Below are 24827 nucleotides of genomic sequence, written 5' to 3'. Positions count from 1 at the left end.
GGTGCAGACCTCGTCATAAATTAGACGCATCCTTCAGCAGCATAGTGGGGGAATCAAAGACCGGTATAGAATGTCGATCTTTGTAAATGACCCCCATTGTATTTCTGGTTTTAAATCATCCGGCTGCTGATGCCCTAGCCACATTCTTGGAGGTGAACTAGCCAGTCCTACTAGGATATATTCTATGTGGAGATGGCGGAGTTGGAGAAGTGCATTCAGGTGGTCATACACAATTTACGCTAGCCACTTTTTCCCCTCTCCCTACTGAGAAGTCGTGCACCGCTGGCATGCGATCCAGAGCTCCAAAACCCCCTGCGTACCCAAAGGGGTGATCCCGCAAAAATTATTTATTGCCTATCCATAGAATGGCGCACCAGAACTGGAAGCTACTCCAGCAAGGCTATGCCTGTTCACACATAATCCACTCCTCACCCCTTTTACACCCGCTTTTGGAAAGTAACAAGCAGCGCTCAAAGTGCCCTAAAAGTTATAAAGTCTTGTGCAAGCTAGGCATGTGACGCACATTTACTAAGACCGGCTTTTCATGGCGGTCTTCGTTTCCCCTTGCGCTACTGTTAGAATTGTCTAATTTATGATGAGGTGTGCGCCAACACTCAACTATCACACCCAGCTGGTGGACACAGCATAGAAAGGGCCATGCGACTAAATATTGTCGCATGGCCAGTTAAAAAAAAAAGGATTTGTGGCTATTTTACCCGGAAAATAGTCGCAAGTCTTTTAGGCCTCGTCCAAAAAAAGCGTACGTGTTTCATCTGTGAAGCTGTCCGTGAAGGATCCAATGGTTGGTCAGTGTATCTGTTTTTACTATCGTTGTGTCATCCATAATTCACTCATGTTGCTCAGCTGAAAATTTATTTCCAAAGGATCTCCTATCAGTCTTCAGTGATCCGTGATGTGTCCGTGATTTTCACAGACCCATAGACTTCTATGGGCGTGCTTGGTCCACATCACGGATCAAAGTAGGGCATGTCTCTGATTTTTTTCTACTGACCTACGGGTACGTGTGCTGTCTGTTGAAAATGCGGACAGCATGCATCAGTGAAAAACGGAAATGTGGACGAGGCCTTAGTAAATGTGCCCCAAGGGGTTGATCAATGACCGTCCTTTATTTTCTTGATCGGCTCAGAGAGATTTTTCCTTGGTACTGGGGGTCCTGCCGTGTTTGCCAATGACTGCCTTACATGGACGCAAGATTCTGGTCAGAATATTTGAAATGTTCGTTCCAAATTAGTCCACATAAAATATAGAGCTGCATTTACTTCTTTTATTTTCAGGCTCTTAACATTTTTACCGGAAGGATAGGCGTCCATTGTTCATTCTCCCTCAGGGCACCGCCATAATTATTCTTCAATCCCAATGATGTCAACACATTCCAGCTCCAGAAATTTGAATTCATTAGACAGAATCATAACGTTTTATTTGCACACTTACACTTTGATATCAATAAAAAAAAAATCTTTAATCACCGGGTGCTGCGGCTTCTGCTGTGTTCTACATTCTCAGATTGTGGCACACGTGTGCTCCAAAGGGTAAATGCTGTGTCTCTAGGGCAGAGGTTTAGAATAGAAAAAAGTGCAAGCTCAGCCGAACCCAACTATTTCAGCAGGACCGGCTGACTATCTCACGCATATGGGGGCCTCCCGACTCTCTCCCAACATATGCTGTTGAGAGGGAAAGTAGACTTTAAAGGGTAACCCTCTTTTCTTTTCTTTTTTACTTGCTAGTTTATTAGAGCTACAGATGGAGCAGGGTTAGCACTCCAGCTCTTAACTCAAACCTCTTAACTCATCGCATTATCTTGAGACAAAAGCCATTGAAAAGCAATTGAAGGTGTTTGCTTAGATTAGATAACTCAGAAATCTCAGAAAACAGGAGCGTTAACTCTACTCCATCCGGGAGGCATGTATACCTGAGTTAGTCTGTCAATGATTGTCAAAAGATCTGTAATTACCTTATAATAACAGTTTTCATTAATGTCCCCTGCCCCTTTTCACTGCTCCCTTAAAAGACAGTTGCTATGGCTCATCTGTCTCTGGCTAAGAAGACAGGAAGACTGAGGGGCGGTCCTTCACACTAGGCTTCAGAGTGAGGAGGCGTGTCTCAGTAATCCAATCTGATTGGCTGGCAGGGAGCTGCTGGCTACAGCAACTGTGTTGGGAAGTGAGAGAAAGCAGTTTTTGCCTCAGAGAACTGGCAGAGGAGCCATCTTGAGAAGGTCCTCATATTGTAAATGTTTGAACAGCTGTAACTAAGAGAAAAACTCAAGGAAAACAGTGGTATGTGAAGAAACTAAAGATTGCTTTATGCATAATGCTGCTGCAGCTGTAACATATGCTAAAATTGTTTTTGTTTTTTTTATGAAAACATGACAGTTACCCTTTAAGAAACTTGATATTTTATTGTCACCGGAGATAAGCCGCCATCAGGGGTGTCTTGTTCGGCTCTTCTTATTCAGAACACATGCACACTCAGCTGAACCGAGCATGCATGCGCTTGGGGAAGTCAGAAGGAACAGCTGTCATCCAAATGAGCGATCAGACTTTTAAACATGAGTTATTGCTATGGCTTTTACTGCTAGCGACATGGTTCTGACCCTTGTACCGAACTATAGTCCTCCCATGCCATCCCTGGTGCCGTCAGAAGTTATGTGCAACTGTCAACAGCTGGGGTGCCAAATGCAGGAGAGTCACTGTTTGGGGAGCGCCACTCTAGGGAATAACTGCTTTGTCACTGTGTTGTGAGGTTAATAGGTGCACAGTGTATGATCTCATAGCCTTGGAGTTGCTCTGGAATTTCACAGTTGATGACCTATCCTGAGGATAAGTCATCAGTTTACATTGGCTGCAGTCTGACACACTATTCGCAATTAGCATTTCTGGAGTAGCTCCGGCGCTGGAACTCCACAGCTCCATCCATTGTGTAGTGGACAGAGCTGGTTACTGCAATGCTGTTCCCACTGAAGTGAATACTGCAGTAACCAGCTCCCTCCACTATACAATGGACCCTCATTTCTTTTTCTGTTTCACACCTAGCCCGGTTATCTTTAATAGGTTTTCCAGGATTGCACATTAGAGAGATTGTCTGTTTTTTATGATTTGTCCTCGGTATAGATCATCAATATCAGATCATTGGAGGTTCAACTCCCCGCACCCCTCCTGTATAGGCGTTTAAAGGTGCTCTGGGGCACATGCAAGCACTGGGTCCCCTTCATTATTTTACCTGCACAGCGTCTACATTGTAGCAGCGTTCCAGGGTAATTACAGCTTCCTCTCTCATTCAAGTGAACAGGACAAAGCTGTGATGGCATAAGCGCTGCAGTAGCTTGAAACTGCCGATCTGTCGGGTGCCAGGAGTTGGACCCCAACCGATCTGATTCTGAAGATGGGTCATCAATATCTTGAAACCAGACTACCCTTTACTATCTATCGACAAGGTGACCATAGTTTTTATATAGCTGTTGAATGAATTAAGTGAGTTGGGTTGACGTCCATCGGTGTATGATCAGTACGATGCCAACCTTTCCCCCCTCCCCCATGCAGTGGTCGGGTTTGGGGTGGGTTCAACACTATGCTGGGTCCCCCGGACACCATCAAGGTGCCACCATGTGTTGCTGCTCTCCAGAAGGGATGGTAAGGCGTGGTGCACCCCAATGGCAAATAAGTCCAGAGAGTCAGGGTCTGCAGTAAACCAGTGTGCTTCTTTACTGGAGGAATTCAGGTGCAAAACAATACAGGCGAGGCACTGGGCTGGCTTCTCCAGTCTCTTCTCTGGTAGAAGAAGGTTTGGTGCTGAGGAAAGGCCTGATCTAGCTGTCCCTCTCTCTCAAAAGACTAGAGCGCTGGTCAAAGGCTAGTGGCGCAGGGTCTGTGGCTCAGTTGTCCGGCTGGCTCCCAAGTCACTAGTCTGGTGACCCAGTATCTGTGGTAGACCATCTCCATCTCAGAGTCTTCTTATGGTCACTCATGCAGTCTGGCAGAGTTTCTCCTACTAAGCACTGGTCCCTATCCGCAGAAAACTAAGGGATCTGACTGCTCTCCCTATATACAGTGTCTGGCTGAACTACAACCTTCTAGTGGGAGGAGTGGAGTGGAGAAACTCAGCCCACAGACTTGTATAGCGCTTCAGTGCAAGTCTATGGGAATGACTAAGCCATTTTCCCAGAAATAAAGAAGCCTTCAGACATAAACAACAGAGCTAAATCAGACAGTCAGAGAGTCAGTGTCTCTATTTTTTTCCATCCAAAACTGTGCATAGGTAGAAAACCATAAAGTCTCATATATTAAAATTAGATTTGATAAATTATCATCAATTTCAACACAAACAAACTTGTTCCAAGGGACACAAATCAGTCTTATTACAAAATGGAAAAACAGAATTTATAAAAGAATGAATAGAAAATAATAAAAACAGCTTGTTCCACAGCTTCTTGTATCTATTGTGGTTCTTAGACAAATCCTAACAACACCTAAGACAACAACAAGACTAGATGCAAAAGGGAAGGAACAGGCCTAGTCCTATAAATCACCTACTATGCCACAAATTCAAGGTTAGCAGTTACTAAATGATATGTTAATTTAGAACTCGACCAATAAAACAGCCTAAAGGGTATAGGCGAGCGAACCCCCCTCCAGTCAAGCATGGTACCCAGGAGATTCTCGGAAAGAAGACCACGGGGACCATAATAATTGGAAGGCAGCCCAACTACCATTCTACACGTGATCATATCCTCCATGCACATAAGGCCTCATGCACACGACCGTTGTTGGGTTCCGTGTCCGTTGTTCCGTTTTCCGTGATTTTCAATGGGTCCGTTGAAAACTCGGAAAATGCACCGTTTGTCATCCGTGTTTCCAGTCCATCCAAAAAAATGACCTGTCCTATTTTTTTCACGGACAACGGTTCGCGGACCCATTCAAGTCAATGGGTCTGTGAAAAAACACGGAGGCACACAAGATTGTCATCCGCGTCCGTGATCCGTGTCAGTTTTTTTGCCTATCATTTTCAAGGCAAACTTGACACTTTTCATGTCTGGTGATCCTCCAAAAATCAAGGAAGACGCACGAAAAAAAAAAACGGATCACGGGACAACGGAACCCCGTTTTGCGGACCGTGAAAAAATACTGTTGTGTGCATGAGGCCTTACTCTATGGAATTCCTCGGCCCTTGAAGTTTTCCAAAACCTAGGAATAACTGCTCTCATGGCTGTAATGAAACATCTTAGTATACAATGTCTTACATGTTGCGGTGGACCTGGGAACGTGAACAGTAATGCCATCTCCAAGGATATTGATATAGAGGCGTGGTATAACTTATTGTAGAGAGTTAGAACATCCAACCATAATTGGTGGATCTGTGGGCGGTACCACCAAATATGGTCCATAGTACTTCCCACTTCCACCCCGCAACGCCATCAGATCCTAAACGATGTAGGGTTGATCTTATGTAATCGAGAGGGAGTCTGGTACCACCTAGTCACAATCTTGTAAAAATTTAGTTAGTTGAACACAGACATCTGTAAGAAAAAAGTAACAGGCCCATTCCTCAGGCTCCTACATGAGACCCCTTTGTGTCTTTCCCATGCGGTTACTTATTAGCAGGCTGTGCATTAACTCTTTCCGCAGTGCAGCTATAGTGTAATAACAGTGCAAAGGAACAGGATATAGTACAACATATAAATGCAGTGCAACAATATGAAATAGTATACGTGCACACAACAGCATAAATCACTGTGCAATTTAACCCTTCAAAGTGCAATAAAGTAGGTAGTTGAAGGCTTTGCAAAGTAGAAATTAGGGTAAATGTCCATAGTCCAAAGTACCTTTGCTCCAGGGCACTGCACCCATACTGCAGAAGAGGATGTGGCCCTTTTGCTGCAATATCTGACACATCATTAATGACCACACGAATGCGGCTGTGTCTCATAATGCAGCTCAGCTCTATTCCCTTGCATGGACCGAGCTGCAGTACCATAATGGGCCACACACCTATGGGTGTCGCTGTGTTGGGTACTGCAGCGAGGGGTCAGCTTCCTCTTCTTTCTGTTGATCGGTGGTGATCCTGGGATTTCAACCCCATCCATTATACCTTGGAAAGGCCACTCATTCAGAATCACAGAACCGAATTCACATTTTGTGTTTGAAACTCTTGCCCCATTTTTTTCTTTGTTTTTTTTTTATTCTGTTCCGCCATCTTTTTTTTTTTTGCACATAAAATCAAAATGAATAATAATTTTTTGCACACAACAGAAGATAAAATTAAAGAGACGGAGGAACGGAATGATGATGACTACTCGTGAGTCAATGAGTCACACCGGCTCTCCACGCTTACACCCCGTCATTACAGTCCCAGCATTATACAGTTAGGAGCCATGTGCACATGGCTTCGCAGCTCATGACTGATCTATTTGAAACCCGTACCTGACTGATTCACCGGATGCTCTTCTGCTTGATGTGGAGGCCCTCAGTGATTTTGGGAGCGTGCTATCAGCAGGTGCAGCCTCATAGCAGACAGTTTTGTGGGACTTTTCTATGTCACCTTCCAATGAAAGAAGCAAAATCTGCTGAGAAATATCCCTAAGGATCCTGGGATTTGTTTCCATAGTGTCTTGGCAACCCGGGCCTTGTCTCCCTGGTCCCCACTTATGATGCTCCAGGCCTCGGAGACTTGCAGCATATGCGTTCGCTGCTCTCAGCAACATGTGAATTAACTCTTGAGCTATTGTGGATTTTCTGTATCACGGAGGCTATGCATGTATATAATGAACCCGTATTTTCTGGGTTATACAGTCATGTACAAAGATTTGTACACCACTTAGGACACGTTTTTCATTTTTGGAAATGTTGTATAAAAAAAAAAAAAAAAAGAAGTCTTATTTCACTGTACGGTAGGTACTATCATTAAAGGGATTTTTGTCGTTTTTTTTTTTTTACTAATGACCTATCCTCTGGAGAGTTCATCAGTATCTGATCCGTGGGGGTTCGGCACACGGGACCCTCGCCGATCAGATGTTTGAGAAGGCAGCAGCGCTTCAGTCTTCTTGCAGATTAGCCTAGGTCGTGTGATGTCACGTTCATCGGTCACGTGACCTAGGCGCAGTTCAGCCCTATTAAAGTGAATGAGGCTGAGCTGCAATACCAAGCACAGAAGCTATGCAGTGTACGGCGCTTTTCTCCCTCAGGGATGCCGTTCGCTGCTAAACAGTGCTTCCTTGCCTCTCTCACACTTACTAGCTACTCATTACCAGAAGTCCCTCTAGCAACCTATACCATGGGCTATATATTAACTCCATGTGCAGTTAAAAAAAAACAAAAAAACATTACAATACAAAAATACAACTTAACCCCCCCCCCCCCCCCCTTTAGCAGTGAACCACTGGGTTACTGCACCTGGTTTATCGGTGAATTTTCTGTTGACAAACTCCCTGAGACCTCCCTCACACGAGCATATTGTAATCGGTCAGTATTTTGGCTCTGGATTAGGCCTCATGCACACGAACGTATTTAGTTTCAGTGTCCGTTCCGTTTTTTTAAAATAAAATAGAACATGTCCCATTCTTGTCTGTTTTGCGAACAAGGATTGACATTGTTACAATGGATCCGCAAAAATAAAAACGGATGCCATATGGACGTTATCCGTTTTGTTTTTTTGCGGATCTACAATTTGCGGACCGCAAAACACATACGGTCATGTGCATGCAGCCATATGGACGGATTCCTAATGATATACTGTCAGTATTGCTTCAGGATTTCATCAGGATTTACATGCATATTTCTTCCTCCCTGCATTTTTGATGCACTTCCATAGACTGTAATGTGCGCATTTGGAAACAACTACCCTCCGGATTTCAAATACTGACGGAAATTATACGTCCATGTGAATAGGTCTATTCATTAACATTAGCAGTAGGTTTCGGTACATAAAATCTGGACTATATACGCATTGTGTGAAAGCGGCCTATAACCAAAATACTGTACATGACAGCAGAGGAGAACAGAATGGGAGAAGAAATTGGCTGAGTTCTCAATTTTTTTACATTTTCTTTATTTTTATTTGTAGCAGAAAATTCTGACGCACATAATCTGATCGAGAAACCGGATACCCTGTAATCTGGCTTCTTTTGTTACCATAATTGCTTTAAAAATTTTTTTTCTGGGAAAGTCCCTTGTAAAACCCATAGAGAATAATCCAAGATAGCAGATTTATAAAGGGGCTTAACAATCGATTCGCTCATTTCTAATTATTAATAATCTGCGCAATTTTACAATTGTAAAAAAATAGTTGAAGTCTTTATGGTACTTAAAGGGGTTTTCCACGATTACTAGGGTTTTTAACAGTTATGCTCCTGTAGCTGGTTACCTCATGTACATTTTTCCCCATGCTTTTTTTTTCCCCAATTTGGACTCTCCTCGACCCATTTTCACCATGAAAACCAAACCCTCTGGTTGTTTCCATCCTGCACTTCCTGTCCCAGTATCCAACCAAACCCATGATGCACTTCTCCTTCCTCTGCCCGGAGATAGACCATCAATATTAAAATCCTAATTAACCCCTTTAAGCCACGGCTAGAGTACCAAACAGCCTTCATACAGACTTGAAAGTCATTATAAGGACTCATGCACACAACTGTTCCGTTTTTTTTGCGGTCCTTTCCGCCCATTGTAGAAATGCCTATTCTTGTCCGCCAAACGGATAAGAATAGGACACGTTATATTTTTTTGGCGGGGCAACGGATGCGGACAGCACACTGGGTGCTGTCGGCATCTTTTGCGGCCCCATTGAAGTGAATGGGTCCGCACCCGAGCCGCAAAAACTGCGGCTCGGATGCGGACCCGAAAAACGATCGTGTGCATGAGGCCTAAAGCACTTTTAGATATTCACTTGGGGCAAAAGTTTCAGGTTGCTACCCTGGCCAAGACAAGTGGAAGGCCCACCAGGCACCTGCCCAGACACCTCCATTCCCCAACTACACTCCTGGGGACAATTATCAAAGCTAATTAATAAAATTAAAGGGGTTGTGTCACGAAACATAGTCTACATATTTCAAACCAGCCCCTGGATCTGAATACTTTTTCCAATTGTATGCAATTAAAAATTTTAGTACAGCCGGTGAGCTAGTCAATAAAATGTATCTGTATAGCGCCACGTCCTGTTTGAACATGTTCTATCTTTTTGCGGTGCGGAGGCATAGTTCTCCATAGTGCTTCGGGTTCCGTGCCTCCGTTCCACACCGGACCTTCCAGATTGTGAACCCATTCAAGTGTTTGGGTCCACATCCGTGATGCGGGGTACACACATCCGGTGCTCGCATATTGCGGACTTGCTGTTTGCGGGCAACGGCCATGTGCATGAGCCTTAAATCTTCAACTTCCGCCAGCCATATGTTCTGTTAGAAGCTGAGGCAGTTACAGGGAGAGTTCTGCAGCAGAAAGGACACACCCTGAGCTGTGATAGGGAGAGAGCTGCAGCAGAAAGGGCACACCCCCTGAGCTGTGATAGGGAGAGAGCTGCAGCAGAAAGGACACACCCCCTGAGCTGCCAGGCTGAAGATGGCAGTGAATTGGAAAATCTCTGGATCCATACGAGGAACAGGGCTGGTTCTAGCTTTCTTATAAAGCTATTGTGATGTAGGCTACTTTCACACTTGCGTTGTTAATTCCAGTATTGAGATCCGTCCGAGGATCTCAATACGGAAATTAAGCGGATCCATTTTGATTTTGCACATCAGGAGGCATCTGTTCCTTTAGGATGTTGTTGTGTAAGGTCAAAATGGAAAAAAACAGATCAGTCACTAAATACACTGCTCAAAAAAATAAAGGGAACACAAAAATAACACATCCTAGATCTGAATTAATTAAATATTCTTCTGAAATACTTTGTTCTTTACATAGTTGAATGTGCTGACAACAAAATCACACCAAAAAAAAATATGGAAATCAAATTTTTTAACCCATGGAGGTCTGGATTTGGAGTCACCCTCAAAATTAAAGTGGAAAAACACACTACAGGCTGATCCAACTTTGATGTAATGTCCTTAAAACAAGTCAAAATGAGGCTCAGTAGTGTGTGTGGCCTCCACGTGCCTGTATGACCTCCCTACAACACCTGTGCATGCTCCTGATGAGGTGGCGGACGGTCTCCTGAGGGATCTCCTCCCAGACCTGGACTAAAGCATCTGCCAACTCCTGGACAGTCTGTGGTGCAACGTGACGTTGGTGGATAGAGCGAGACGTGATGTCCCAGATGTGCTCAATTGGATTCAGGTCTGGGGAACGGGCGGGCCAGTCCATAGCATCAATGCCTTCGTCTTGCAGGAACTTCTGACACACTCCAGCCACATGAGGTCTAGCATTGTCTTGCATTAGGAGGAACCCAGGGCCAACCGCACCAGCATATGGTCTCACAAGGGGTATGAGGATCTCATCTCGGTACCTAATGGCAGTCAGGCTACCTCTGGCGAGCACATGGAGGGCTGTGCGGCCCTCCAAAGAAATGCCACCCCATACCATTACTGACCTAATGCCAAACCGGTCATGCTGGAGGATGTTGCAGGCAGCAGAACATTCTCCACGGCGTCTCCAGACTCTGTCACGTCTGTCACATGTGCTCAGTATGAACCTGCTTTCATCTGTGAAGAGCACAGGGCGCCAGTGGCAAATTTGCCAATCTTGGTGTTTTCTGGCAAATGCCAAACGTCCTGCACGGTGTTGGGCTGTAAGCACAACCCCCACCTGTGGACGTCGGGCCCTCATATCACCCTCATGGAGTCTGTTTCTGACCGTTTGAGCAGACACATGCACATTTGTGGCCTGCTGGAGGTCATTTTGCAGGGCTCTGGCAGTGCTCCTCCTGTTCCTCCTTGCACAAAGGCGGAGGTAGCGGTCCTGCTGCTGGGTTGTTGCTCTCCTACGGCCTCCTCCACGTCTCCTGATGTACTGGCCTGGCCTGTCTCCTGGTAGCGCCTCCATGCTCTGGACACTACGCTGACAGACACAGCAAACCTTCTTGCCACAGCTCGCATTGATGTGCCATCCTGGATAAGCTGCACTACCTGAGCCACTTGTGTGGGTTGTAGACTCCGTCTCATGCTACCACTAGAGTGAAAGCACCGGCAGCATTCAAAAGTGACCAAAACATCAGCCAGGAAGCATAGGAACTGAGAAGTGGTCTGGGGTCACCACCTGCAGAACCACTCCTTTATTGGGGGTGTCTTGCTAATTGCCTATAATTTCCACCTGTTGTCTATCCCATTTGCACAACAGCATGTGAAATTGATTGTCACTCAGTGTTGCTTCCTAAGTGGACAGCTTGATTTCACAGAAGTGTGATTGACTTGGAGTTACATTGTGTTGTTTAAGTGTTCCCTTTATTTTTTTGAGCAGTGTATATTGAAAGTCAATGGGTGACGGATCAGATTTTTTAGGCTCTTAAAAAAACGGATCCGTCACCATTGACTTACATTGTTTTCAGTGACAGATCCATTTTTTTCCGTTTTTATGACCGGACACAAAACAACCACCGTTTTTATGACCGGTCACAAAACGGAATGCTGCCGGAACGGAAGACGTCCTGATGCATCCTGAATGGATCTCAATACCGAAAACAACAACGCAAGTGTGAAAGTAGCCTAAGTAATATAAGCAATCTGATTAGCTGCTATTGATGACGTCTTGGCTTTTTCACTCCACCAGTTTCAATAAGTCTTGCCTATTGTCTTTATTTGGCGACTGTTCCATAGCCGCAGACCTGATCGCTCTCAATCACTTTCCACTATTTCCCCATCTACCATTCATCACGTTCGTCACCAGCCATAATTCAGCATTTTCTGGCATGTGTTGTGCTCAAGACAATGTCTGTCCCCATTGCACAATGGAGTAATAGACAATAGGTAATAGACAGAAAATTGCAGCGCAGGCGTTTCAGGCATGACTAATCAACAACAAAAGTTCCTCATCCCTGCAGGGTGTTCGAGCTGGTGAATCACTATTGATAACTGCTTAGAAAATCCCCTTTAGGCCTCATGCACACGACCGTTTTGGTCCGCATCCGAGCCGCAGTTTTGGCGGCTCGGATGCGGACCCATTCACTTCAATAGGGCCGCAAAAGATGTGGACATCACTCCGTGTGCTGTCTGCATCCGTTGCTCCGTTCTGTGGTCATAATAAAATATATATATAACATCAAGAATAGGCAGTTATATTAAAGGCTGTCTGTGCCATTCCGCAAAATGCGGAACGCACACGGACGCCACGGACGCATGAGGCCTTACCAGAAGAGAATGTGAAACGTTTCAAGACAGTAGCTACAACACCTATTTGTCGTCTGTAGTCGTCGTATTGTTGGATGGGTGACATCTTCTTTCAGACCGCATCATTCTTAGAAGAAAGTAAAAATTGAAAACATTGTCTGATGGATGGGGCTCCGACTGCCGATCACAAGAATGGGGGCCCATGTTCCATGTGAATGGTGCCGCGGATATTCAACTCCATGGGGCTGCAGAACATAATCTAGCGCTTGTACTTGGTGATTTCCGACAGTCCCATAGAGCTGAGTAAAGCAGGTGCTCCATTTAAACACTGGAACATGTGCCCCTGCTCTCGTGATTGGAGGGCGTTGGATAGGCCATCAATATTGTACTTTTGGAAAACGCCTCAAAAGGGGTTGTCTCACTTCAGTGGCATTTATCCTGTAGATACAGTTAATACAAGGCACTTACTAATGTATTGTGATTGTCCATATTGCCTCCTTTGCTGGCTTCATTCATTTTTTCTTCACATTATACACTGCTTGTTTTAAGGGGCTATGACCACCTTCCAATCCAGCAGCGGTGGTCGTGCTTGTACACTATAAGAAAAAGCATCGGCCTCTCTAGTGGGTGGGGCCATAGAAGGGCACATAGGCTGCTGAAATTCCCTATAGCAGGGAGCAGCAACCTTGAGCACTTCAGCTGTTGTGAAACTAAAACTCCCAACATGCAAACACACGCGGCTGCTCTTCTTATGCAGCGACCGGGTCCGCAGAGGCAACACGTGAGGCAGGGTGGGCCGATGGGGGTAGTAGTTAATTTACTCACGGTTAGCGGAGCCTCCCTGGGCCGGCGTGCAGTGATGGGAAGGACAGCACCAGTTCCTTCGGGGCACTCTCTGTTTGTCCACGGAATCCCACCAGATGGTGTTCGAGGTGCCCTGAGTGGAATGGGTTTTTGTTAAGGTGCCCTGGCGGCAGGGTCCTAGTGTTCGTGACACCAGCACCGTTAGGTGCAAAAGAATAAATCGAGTCCAGACCTTGTATGAAGTTCAATAGCAGCTTTACTTGAAACGTTTCTCCAACAGCTTACAGACTTTATCTTGGTTCCAGCAGGCGTTAGCATTAACTCTGGCAGGCAAACAGACTCGACAATGCTATATCTGTTGCTCTCTAGCTTAATCCAGGGAATTTATCCTCCTGGCTGATAAGGCACCAAACTGTGGCCTCCATATCCAGCAGAGCTGAAGGTGCTCTAGCTGGCTAGGCAAGGCACGTCCAGCAGACACGTGGACCTGCTTCCTCCATTTGGCAGGGGGTAAAACTAAACTAACTCCACCTAACTAGTCTCCTCCTCTCCTTAGAGAGGGAGTTTAGAATGGAAAGAAGGGTTCCATCCTCTGCAAAGTAGCACTGCCATGTTTGCTGCCACCTCTGGTGAACCAGGAACATTACTTTTGAACATAACAGTTACAAGAAATAGATATGCACATTGTGACGGACCTTCCCTGCCATCGGGTCCCCGTCACAGCAGCGGGGGGACCCGATGGCCACCCGCACCCGGCAGGATCCTGCACATGCCACGGTCATCGCTGACCGCGGCAGTGCAAGGGTTAATGCTCCAGCATTGGTGTTTTCACCGATGCCGGTGCATACAGCAGGGGTCCGGCTATCAGTGACTGCCGGACCCCTGCCGCTCATCGGGCGGGCGCAACTCCTGCACCCGCCCGATCAGCTGTACGGCGCTCAAAATCACTTTATAACTGAATTGGTGATCAAACAAATGGTTTGGGAAATTTTGTTGAAAATTAGAAAAATTGCTTCTAAACTTCTAAGCCTAAAGTCCTAAAAAAATAAAATGACATATACAAAATGATGCCAACATAAAGTAGACATATGGGGAATGTTAAGTAATAAATATTTTATGAGGTATCACTTTCTGTTTTAAAAGCAGAAAAATAGAAATTTTGAATTTTTCATAATTTTTGGTAAATTTGGGATTTTTTCATAAATAAAGGTGATATATATTGACTCAAATTTACCACGGTCATGAAGTACAATGTGTCACGAGAAAACAGTCTCAGAATGGCTTGGATAAGTAAAAGCATTCCAAAGTTATATTACCACATAAAGTGACACATGTCAGATTTGCAAAAATCGGCCTGGGATTTAGGCTAGGTCTACACGACGACATTTGTTGCGCGACATTTTTTATAATGATAGTCTATGGTGTCACACTGCGACATGGGACATGCTGCGACTGCGACGCATTCGAGATAGATTTTGCTGCGACTGTCGCAGCATGTCGCATTGCGACATCATAGACTATCATTATAAAAATTGTTGCGCTACATTGGTGCAGTGTAGTTGTGCCCTATCTGTCGCGTTACTTAGGCTAGGTCTACACGACGACATTTGTCGTGCGACAATAAGGAACAACTACACTGCACCATTTGTCGCGCGACATTTTGTTGCACCAGTGTCGCGCAACGATTTTTATAATGGCAGTCTATGGTGTCGCAGTGCAACATGCTGCGAATGCGACGCAACAGTCGTAGAAAAATCCATCTCAAATGGATTTTCTGCGACTGTTGCGTCGCAGTCGCAGGATGTTGCATGTTGCAGTGCGACACCATAGACTGCCATTATAAAAATCGTTGCGCGACATTGGTGCGACAAATGTTGTCACCTTAAGGTGAAAAGTGGCCTGGTGCTGAAGGGGTTAACGACTTATATCACCATGGATATTCAGCCAAAACCCTAATCAGATCTGCTCACAAGCTGCCTCCAATGCAAGTAAGTGAGGTTTTTGCAATGCCATTCCTCCTTGTAGAGCGTCAGATAAATCCAGGCAGCTTTTATTTGGACGGTGGCAGTGTCGGACTAGGGGGTCTTGGACCCACCAGTAAAATGTATTTTGGGGGCCCACTGTACGGATACATTCAAATATGAAAGATGCTACCAGATGATTGAATATGGGGGTCCCTGCAACAACTTTGAGAAGGTAGGTCCTGGGGAGAAGAGGACACTGGCAGTTTTCCTCTATACCTAGAAGTCGTCTCATCTCTGATCGTGTCTATAATAATAAACCGGGGAGTTTCTTTACATGAACATCGGCTGGTGGAGGAGCTGTACATGGAATATATGTGTGTAGTGCAGTAAGTCTACTGTGTTATGTGCCACCTGTGCAGGGGGTGGGAGGCTAGGGGCCCATCTTTCTCAGGGGCCCACCGTCCTGTACCCCTGTGAGCCAGTCCAAGCCTTGGACGGTGGATTCCACCCAGAAAACTCTAAGATACACCCCATTTAGGACTCTTTCCCACGGGCGTGTGCGCCCAGTTGCCGTATTGCGGACCGCATTTGCGGATCCACAATACACGGGCGCCGTTCCGTGGGCATTCCGCATCACGGATGCGGACCCATTCACTTCAATAGGTCCGCAAATCTGGAGATGCGGAATGGTGCGGAACGGAACCCTACGGAAGCACTACGGAGTGCTTCCGTGGGGTTTCGTCCCGTACTTCCGTTCCGCAAAAAGATTGAACATGTCCGATCTTTTTGCAGAACGGCCGTATCGCGGAACCATTCAAGTGAATGGGTCCGCAATCCACTGCGGCTGCCCCACGGACTGTGCTTGTGCATTGCGGCCTGCATTTTGCGGGACGCACACGCCCGTGGGAAAGGGGCCTTAATGAGGCTAATTCTTGCACCTAACCGCCACACATCAGAGTGTACCGCCTTGGATTTCTGCCACGGATCTTCTTGCAAATACATGTCGGCATGACGTGTGAACGTACCTTTAAAATGTAATCTAAAACTAGATACGGCACAATGTCTCTGCACGCAGTGCGTTAACCCATCCTCTCCAGGAACGCACAGCTCTGACTGATGACCTCCACTCCCCAACCTACTACATACTCACATCTGGAAAAACATGCCTATCGATGGCACCTGTAGCTCAGCGTTTTAAAGGCATACACGCAGCAAAAATGGCACGAAAATAACCGCATGAAGCTAGGTGTGACCTTACAAGAGTGATCGAGCCTGAAGTAATCTAGCACTTGTGCCAGTTCTGGTTGTTGTTTTTTTTTCACTGTGACTTTTGTGTTTTGTAGTAAACTTTGGCTATAAAACTGATATCATTTGGTAAAATATTTGTATTATCAACGCTGGATTTCTACATAGTCTCTTTTAGGCTACTTTCACACTTGCGTTCAGAACGGGTCCGTCTGATGTCAGCACAGACGGATCCGCTCCTATAATGCAGACGTTTGGATCCGTTCAGAACGGATCCATCTGCATTATAGTTTAAAAATTCTAAGTGTGAAAGTAGCTTCAGACGGATCCGTCCAGACTTTACATTGAAAGTCAATGGGGGACGGATCAGTTTGAAAATTGATCCATATGGTGTCAAATTCAAACGGATCCGTCCCCATTGACTTACATTGTAAGTCTGGACGGATCCGTTTGCCTCCGCACGGCCAGGCGGACACCCGAACGCTGCAAGCTGCGTTCAGGTGTCCGTCTGCTGAGCGGAACGGAGGCCAAGCGGAGCCAGACTGATGCATTCTGAGCGGATCCGCATCCACTCAGAATGCATTAGGGCAGTACGGATCCGTTCGGGGCCGCTTGTGAGAGCCTTCAAACGGAGCTCACAAGCGGAGCCCCGAACGCTAGTGTGAAAGTAGCCTTAGGCGCTTTTGCCATTTATTTTCTTTAATTTTTTTCCAGTCTTTTTATGCTGTGTTTTTTATGCATTAAAATGTTGCTTTGGAGTCTTTAGTGAATTATAAAATTATGAAATTCACTACAGGCAAAGCGTTTAGTTTCATGGAGCGATTTTTTTTTTTTTTTTTTTTTTTTTTTTTTTTTTTTTTTACCTTCCTTCTGGTGTTTTTAATAAAACATAGCATGTTCAAGGTATGGCATTTTTATTTGTTGAGTCATCTCTATAGGTGTTGAGAAAGGCCTGAAAAATGTGAATAGAAGATAATAAAAAGCTGAAAAAAAAGTAAAAAATGTTTTTTACCACTAATTTGTGGCTGTATTACACAGCCCGATTCTGCAGGTGATTGTCGCAAACACTCATTCATGGGGCAATTGTAAACATGCTTAAAAATCTGTGGTGCCTGCGGCAGATCGCGCTGTGTAATAGAAACTTGCCGCCAGCACACTGCTGCCCTGCATGGGGACGAGCGATGGCATAATGATTGGTCTTACCTGTGCCATGGAGGACATCGCTGCATGTAATATCAACAGTGTCCTCCGCTAGCTATCTGACAATTGTAGGGAGGGAACGCTTCCCTGACGACAGTCGCCTGCGGCCTCGGGGGGTCTAATACAGCCTTTAAGAGCCTTTTATGTTGACTGGTATAAATCAAATCCAATTAGTTTACAATCGATTTGCTCATCTGTAGAGTAAAGCTGAGGCTTTAAAGGGTTTTTCCAGGACTTAAAGGGGTTTTCCCGTCTTGGGGACATATCCTTAGAATGGAGCCAGCAAAGTGCAAGAGGGCGCACTACACCCTCCATTCATTTCTATGGGACTGCCGAAAATAGCAAGTTGCACGCTCAGCTATTTCCGTCAGCCCCATAGAAGTGAATGGAGCGGTTGGCACGCTTGCACGGTGCCCTTCCCATTGATTTCAATGGGACTTCTGAAAATAGCGGAGCGTGTAGCTCGGCTATTTTCGGCAGTTCCATAGAAATGAATAGAGGGCAGCCGCACATGCAACGTGCACCCTCCTGCACTTTGCGGGATCCGTTCTAAGGATAGGTGCAGGTCTCAGGTGTGGGCCCCGCCCCTATCAGACACTGGGGGCATATCCTAGCAATATGCCCCCCAATGTTTAAAATGGGACAACCCCTTTAACTATTGAAAGCCCCTTCTTTAGGATAGGCCATCAATACAAGATTGGCAGGGGTCTGATTCTGCTGTAACCAGACATGGAGCTGTGTAGTCCTAATGCCATAGCTCGTAAAACTAGCTGATCATCTGGGATACCAGGAATGGGACCCTCACTGATTCCAGGACTTAACTGTTGATAGGTCATGATCAACAGTTAAGTCCTGGAGAACCCCTTAAGGAAATCAGATGAGACCCACTGTATCAGAGATTTATGTATTTTTTTTCTGCAGCTATAAAAGTACAGAGGTGCGGTATGACCCTTCTCATCCTTCTCCTTTTGCTTCTACAGAGTACAGGAGAGGAAGAAGTAGATGTTGCGTCTCCTCTTAACACTACAGGTAAGGTCAACCCGCAACTGGTAGAAACTGCAGAGCAGTATTAGGGTGTGTGCTTGTTATTTACGCTGTGGTTAAATACAATGGGACTATTCAGTGTAAAAACATACAGGACTAGAAGTCAGCGGTGTAGAACATGGCTTATCAAAGAGCCTCATTAAAGATTGTTTGCAAAATACAAACACAGTTATACAAGCCCCATTTATGAAGCCAATGTCCTCATAAAGGCCCACTCATACAAATATCCTTTCGGCCCTACAGCTCGACACAACATTTCTTTCATGCATATCGTAGTTAATAGCACCTCATGCCAACAGTCTGTCAAAGAAAAGTTTTCGAGTCATTGCAGCCAATTGGACTTTCAACCCTCTACCCTTGCTTTCTCCGTCACATTCACTGCCCATAATAAAGTACTCAAACATTATAAATGATTGTGGGCAAAGAAAAAAAATGAACCAACGGTTAGCCGTTACAATGAAAAGGAACCACATTACACCTGGATGGAGTAGATTTCGATTCTGGAGCATGGACAGCAGAAGACATAACAAATGTATCACGAGATGTGTCCCTCTTAATAAATTGGTCAGATCTTCTCCAGTTGGGTTTTAATAAAACTGGCATGTGAAAGGCTGGTCTTAGTAAATGGCTCTCATAGTTTCAAAAAGAGCTGGGCACAAGCAGAAGTGTCCACTTGGTGTCTCCCTCTGGCTTCTCTCTGACAGGTCTCTCCCTATTTATGTAGTATGAATCTATGGACTGGTTCCCCTTAACTTGTATCTAACAAATATAGGAATCTTCACACATACAACTTAACTTGAGGTATTCGAAACCCAAAGGGGTGCTAAGCGTAGCCCCCATTTACTTGCCATATTCTGTGGTATACGTTATAGCTGTCTAAATTAGGAATGGAGCATATATTCAGTGGGTGATTGCTAAGCAAAACATCATGCATGAAAAAAGGTCCACCGTTGGGCCCAATAGGCATTGTTAGATTTTACCGTCATCATTTCTGGATATTATGCCATTGCAGGTGCAAATGAGGGAGCAAGAAATGCAGCACAGCCAACTGTATCATCACAACCAGTTGCCTCTACCACTAGGACTGCCAACACTCAACCGTCAGGACCTAATACTGCCCCACCAGGACCAACTCCTGCCCCTGCTGTTGCAGTTCGCGTTCCACCTGGAGCTACCCGTGCTGCCCCAACACCAACTGGTGCTTCAGCTCCTGCTCCCACACCACGAGGACCTGCCCGACCTCCTGATTCTAGGCCTGTAGGACCCACTAGAATGCCAGGCCCTGTTCGTGGTACCCCGAGACCTACTCCAAGACCTGGACCTTTGGTCTACAAAATCAGAAGAGTTTCAGCACTTAGAAGATACTGTGTCCCAATCACAACGGCGATACTTGTATTAACTTCGCTTGCAGTCATTGGTATACTGAGTAAGTACAGAAGAAGATATATTTTCATTGAGGATATGATGCAAAGATGCAAGATTTGGTTTGGTGAGATGTGTTGGATAGATGGTTCTTGACCCGAGGAAGGGCCTGCATGTGTCAGAATGTGTTATGTTATGTGATGTATTCTGGTATTTGTTATGACTAGTTCAAAGAGAGCATTAAACTTCCTGTACCCCTTCACACCGCCATATACAGTAGTGACAGGATAGAATTCTGACTTCCTGTAGCCACCACTAGGGGGAACTTGCTGAAGACAGATGTTATACATCCTTTATAATCACCTAATCTTAGCTGTTTATGATTTCATTAAAGGAGTTGTTGTAACCTATATTTTAACCAGGGCTAAAGTGCAAGAAAAAGGTGCTCTCATCTACTCAATGCCGCTCCATTCCAGAAGCTAGGCTTCCCTTTCCGCTCCTTCCAGTACCCTGTGGACCAGAAGCGTGATATCCATCCATTCATTGCTGTTCATTGGCCTCAGTGGTGGTGTCCCCATGGCTGAGGTCAGTGAATGGCTACAGCAGTGCTCGTAACCATGGATGGGAATCTCACTGCTGATCCACAGGTGAATAGTAGGAGCTGGAACAGAACAAGCTTGAGTAGATGAGTGGCTTTTTTTACTATCATTTAGACACTCTCCTGACCCTGGTTAGAATTTGTGTTGGGGTTGTACAATTACAGTATTTTATGTTTTTTTTTTAAGCTTTATAATTTATATTTTCCCTTATTTTTACAGTTAAGGTGGTCCTAGATAATTACTACTTCTTCTGTACCAAGTCCTTTAAGTTCATTCCACTGGACAAATGGTGCGATGGAACTTCAGACTGTAGCAACAATGAAGATGAACTCCGCTGCGTACAGAGAGTAGATTACAGCAACAGCTCATTTGGTGAGTATTACCCCATGAACTGGACTGTTTAATGCTTCATGGGTTCTGTAGTGGCGCTGTATGGAAATTAAATACTTGAGGGGGATTTTAAGAAGGGTGTTTCATGCTCCAGTCTGAATGATAAGATAGCTATGCCCAAAATTTATTTTGTGAATCTTCTGATAGTCCATGTGACAGATAAGCAAATTTGCTTTATAATATAAGCCAGTTTCTGGTGTAAATAATAGTAATTTTTTTGGACTTTAGGTGTTCATCTATCATCCCTACAACTTAAAGGGACTGTGACCCTCCATGCAATTTGAGATTCACTCACACAGAACCGTAAAGCTGGCCATACGCATCAGATAAATGTTGTCCTAACCCACCAATTTTGGCCTATCATCTGATATGTACTGTATGGGGCCTCCTGACTCTCTCCTGATAGTAACTGTCAGGGAATATTGGGCAGTTTTATTTTAACATGCCTGATACTTTTCAGGAGATAAGAGGGGAGTCTGGTAACTGCTTTTTCCCCTTTCCTCGTTCACGGCACTTGAGCATGCATGTGTATGGAGGGGTTGGAAGGGACAGCTGCCACTTGACCAGTAGTCGTCAATGGGTACTGCCGTCCTTAGGTCCATGGAAGCCAAAGCTACATAAGGGTGTGACCACATGGCGTGGTCATGTTGCGGATTGGGAATGCTTGCAGCCTAACCCGCATGTATAATCATACTTTTAAGGTGTGTTTTTTGTTTTTGTCCGAGATCTCTCACCAGACCAGAAGTGACTTTGTTCTTTCTTTTTATGTCACAGTCCGGCTTACAGATGCAGACTCCGTCGTACAGATCTTCTCCTTTGGAAGGTGGAGCTCCATTTGTTATGAAGGTTTTGATGCTGCGAGAGCTAAGGCTGTATGTGCCCAGCTCGGATATTCAAGGTATATTGTATATAGTATACACCAGGGGTCAGCAACCTCCAGCATTCCAGCTGTTGTGAAACTACAACTCCCAGCATGCTCCATTTACTTTCTATAGGAGTTCTGAGATCAGCCAAGCAAATGTGCATGCTGGGAGTCGTACTTACACCACAGCTGGAGTGCCGAAGGTTGCTGATCTCTGGTATACACCTATAGTCTGGACAGCAGGCACCAGTACATATAAGGCTGGCTTTACATCGCATTTCTAATCTACATTTACCAGAAAATCGTCTACGTTAAACGTGTCCATAAGGTTAGAAAGCCAGATCTTTAAAAAGCGCCCTTAAAAAGCCCTGCAAGGCACTGTGAACTCCTGGTGACTGATTCCTGGGGTTGGTTCACTTCAGCAAATTTCATTTATCACATAGATACAGTTAATACAAGGCACTTACTAATGTATTGTGATTGTCCATATTGCTTCCTTTGCCGGCTTGATTAGTTTTTCCATCATATTATACACTGCTTTATATCCAGGGGTTACGACCCGATAGGAAAAGGTGCCGACCGAGATCTCTCGTGGGCCTTGTATCAACTTTCTCTACGTGATAAATACCATTTGCTGAAGTGAGACAAACCCTTTAAGTACACCATTTCCGTTTGGATGCCTTTCTATGCTACCCTTTGCTGAGGCTTACAGAAGTGCTTCTAAAAAGGAGCATTTTTCTTGCTTCGACTACTTACAAACCAGACATGAAAACCGTGGAGTTAGCTGCTGCCCACTAGTGGCAAAAAGTAGAATGGCATCTTCTCATTTTCATTGTAAATCCTATAGTAGCTAAATATTTTAAAGGAAGGTAACCATGTTGTGTAGACATTTTATTACATACACCAGCTATTTATCTATACCTTTTCTATCTTTTTTTAAGTATACTAGTTGGTTATCAATGCTAGTACACTCACGCCCTCTTCTTGTCATACTGTATGTTTCATATATACTGTCAAATGTAGTTTAGACCAAATGCTGACTATAAAAAAACATTCTGTCCTTGTATTTCAGTAACCCTACCTTTGGCTTTGTAAGTGACAATGGTATAAATGGGCCTTTCGGTACTGTTCGGGTCGTTAACAGTGGGGTTGAGGTGGATCCTCTTTCTGGGTGAGTAAAAGTCCTAAAAAGTTTTTAAAATCAAATGCTGACAATTATGTTAATTATTATCTTAATAAATTGTGTAGAGTCTTGACCGTAGAGAATCGGCCTGTATGCACACAGATCATTTTTACAGTAGTTTTAACAAAAAACAAGAATGATTTAAATATTTTGTCCCCCAATGTCTCAGCAAAAAAATCATGTGTAGAAATGAGAGGTCATAAACACTTATTTAAGCCACATTCTGATCAGTAAGATAAGAACCTAGCTATAATGAGTGTTTAGGAGGTCAGAGAGCAGAGATAAGGAGTCCTTCGGCTCCTGGTCTGCCGAAAAAGACAGAAAATCCAAAGGTACTACTAGAGCATCTCAGCTCTGTACAGAAATAAGGAATCCATATTTTTAATAAAGACCAATTTAAAAAATATATATTATTAGCTCAAAATGGGTACAATTCAATATTTAAAGAAAATTGCCCCCAAAGGTGTACATAGCCTTTAAGCCAACTAATAGGTGGCAAAGACTAGACCAGATTTATCATCCAGCACTGTCTCGTCTAAGCTTGCACCATCTACATCTTAGACAGGATTAGTAAATGTTCTTCATAATAAGGGAGCCTGTTGCTACTTCAGAGAGAGATGGATGACCGGCTCCCTTTACCTGGATGAGAATGGAGATTGGATCATCTCCCTTTATTGATTTAGATGGTACTTTATTCCTCCTGTTTTTAATGCTATGTGTCTTGTTTTCAGGACATGTCCATCTGGCAACGTTTTAACCCTCAGCTGTATAGGTGAGTTTATCTATTCTTTTTAATTATTCCTATTATCCATGCATGAAAGGGAGTCTTTAAAGTGGTTGTCCAGTGACTGATGTAAAAAATGAAAATCAGACATCACATAGTACATGACAACCTCTTTCTAACAAAGCTAGAACCAGCCCCGTACCTCACATGGATCTAGAGATCTCCCCATTTACTGCTCCAATTTCTCTGCTAGATTATATTCAGCCTGGTAGCTCAGGGGATGTGTCCTTTCTGCTGCAGCTTTCTCCCTATGAGGGCTCATGCACACGAACGTTGTTTGAGTCCGCACCTGAGCCACATTTTTTGCTACTTGGATGCAGACCCATTCACTTCAATGAGGGCGCAAAAGATGCAGACACCACACCGTGTGCTGTCCACATCCGTTGCTCCGTTCCATGTGGCCCTGCAAATAAAATAGAACATGTCCTATTCTTGTGCGTCTTGCGAACAATAGGCATTCCTATTTATGGGCTGCCCGTTCCGTAAATTGCAGAACGCACACTGGCGGCATCAATGCTTTGCGGACCACAAAACGCGGCACGGTCGTGTGCATGAGCCCTTAGGGCTCATGCACAAGAACGTATTTTTTTTTTCCATTTGCATTGCACTTTCTTTACAGGTCCGTATGCGAAACCATTCACTTCAATGGGGCTTGAAAAAAAACAAACTGAAATGACTCCGTGTGCATTCTGTGTCCGTATGTCTGTTCCACAAATAAAATAGAACATGTCCTGTTCTTGTCCATTTTGTTACAATGGATCCACAAAAAAATGGATGCAACAAGGATGTCACGTGGATGTCATCCGAGTTTTACGGACCCCAAAATTCATGTGCATGAGCCCTTATAACTGCCACAGCTTCTAACAGAAACATATGGCTTGGTGGCAGTTGAAGATGTAAGCTGAGCATGTGTGACCACCTCAGTAAGATGGACAAAAAGTAAGGAAAAGAACAAACAGCAGGTGGCGCTGTACAAATACATTTTATTGAATTACTCACTGACTATACTAAATGTTTAATTACATGCAATTACAAAAGTATTCAGATCCAGGGGCTAGTTTGAAAAATGTAGAATATGTTTTATGACACAACCCCTTTAAAGTGTAACTGTCATTTTGGATTATT

At 44.6% G+C, this 24827-nt stretch overlaps 1 protein-coding gene across 1 annotated transcript in view; it reads left to right on the top strand.

The window, feature by feature from the left end:
* Positions 1–24827, top strand: part of LOC120996057 (transmembrane protease serine 4-like) — a 37596-nt gene that overhangs the window by 7723 nt on the left and 5046 nt on the right. The window contains exons 2-7 of the mRNA XM_040425735.1: positions 18459–18507; positions 19535–19948; positions 20703–20855; positions 21648–21771; positions 22808–22906; positions 23650–23690. Coding sequence (XP_040281669.1) covers positions 18459–18507; positions 19535–19948; positions 20703–20855; positions 21648–21771; positions 22808–22906; positions 23650–23690 — 880 coding nt within the window. The remainder of the gene's footprint in view (positions 1–18458; positions 18508–19534; positions 19949–20702; positions 20856–21647; positions 21772–22807; positions 22907–23649; positions 23691–24827) is intronic.

This window comes from Bufo bufo, chromosome 1 (assembly GCF_905171765.1).
Source record: "Bufo bufo chromosome 1, aBufBuf1.1, whole genome shotgun sequence".
NCBI classification, from domain to species: domain Eukaryota; kingdom Metazoa; phylum Chordata; class Amphibia; order Anura; family Bufonidae; genus Bufo; species Bufo bufo.
This window is presented reverse-complemented; position numbering and strand designations above follow the sequence as displayed.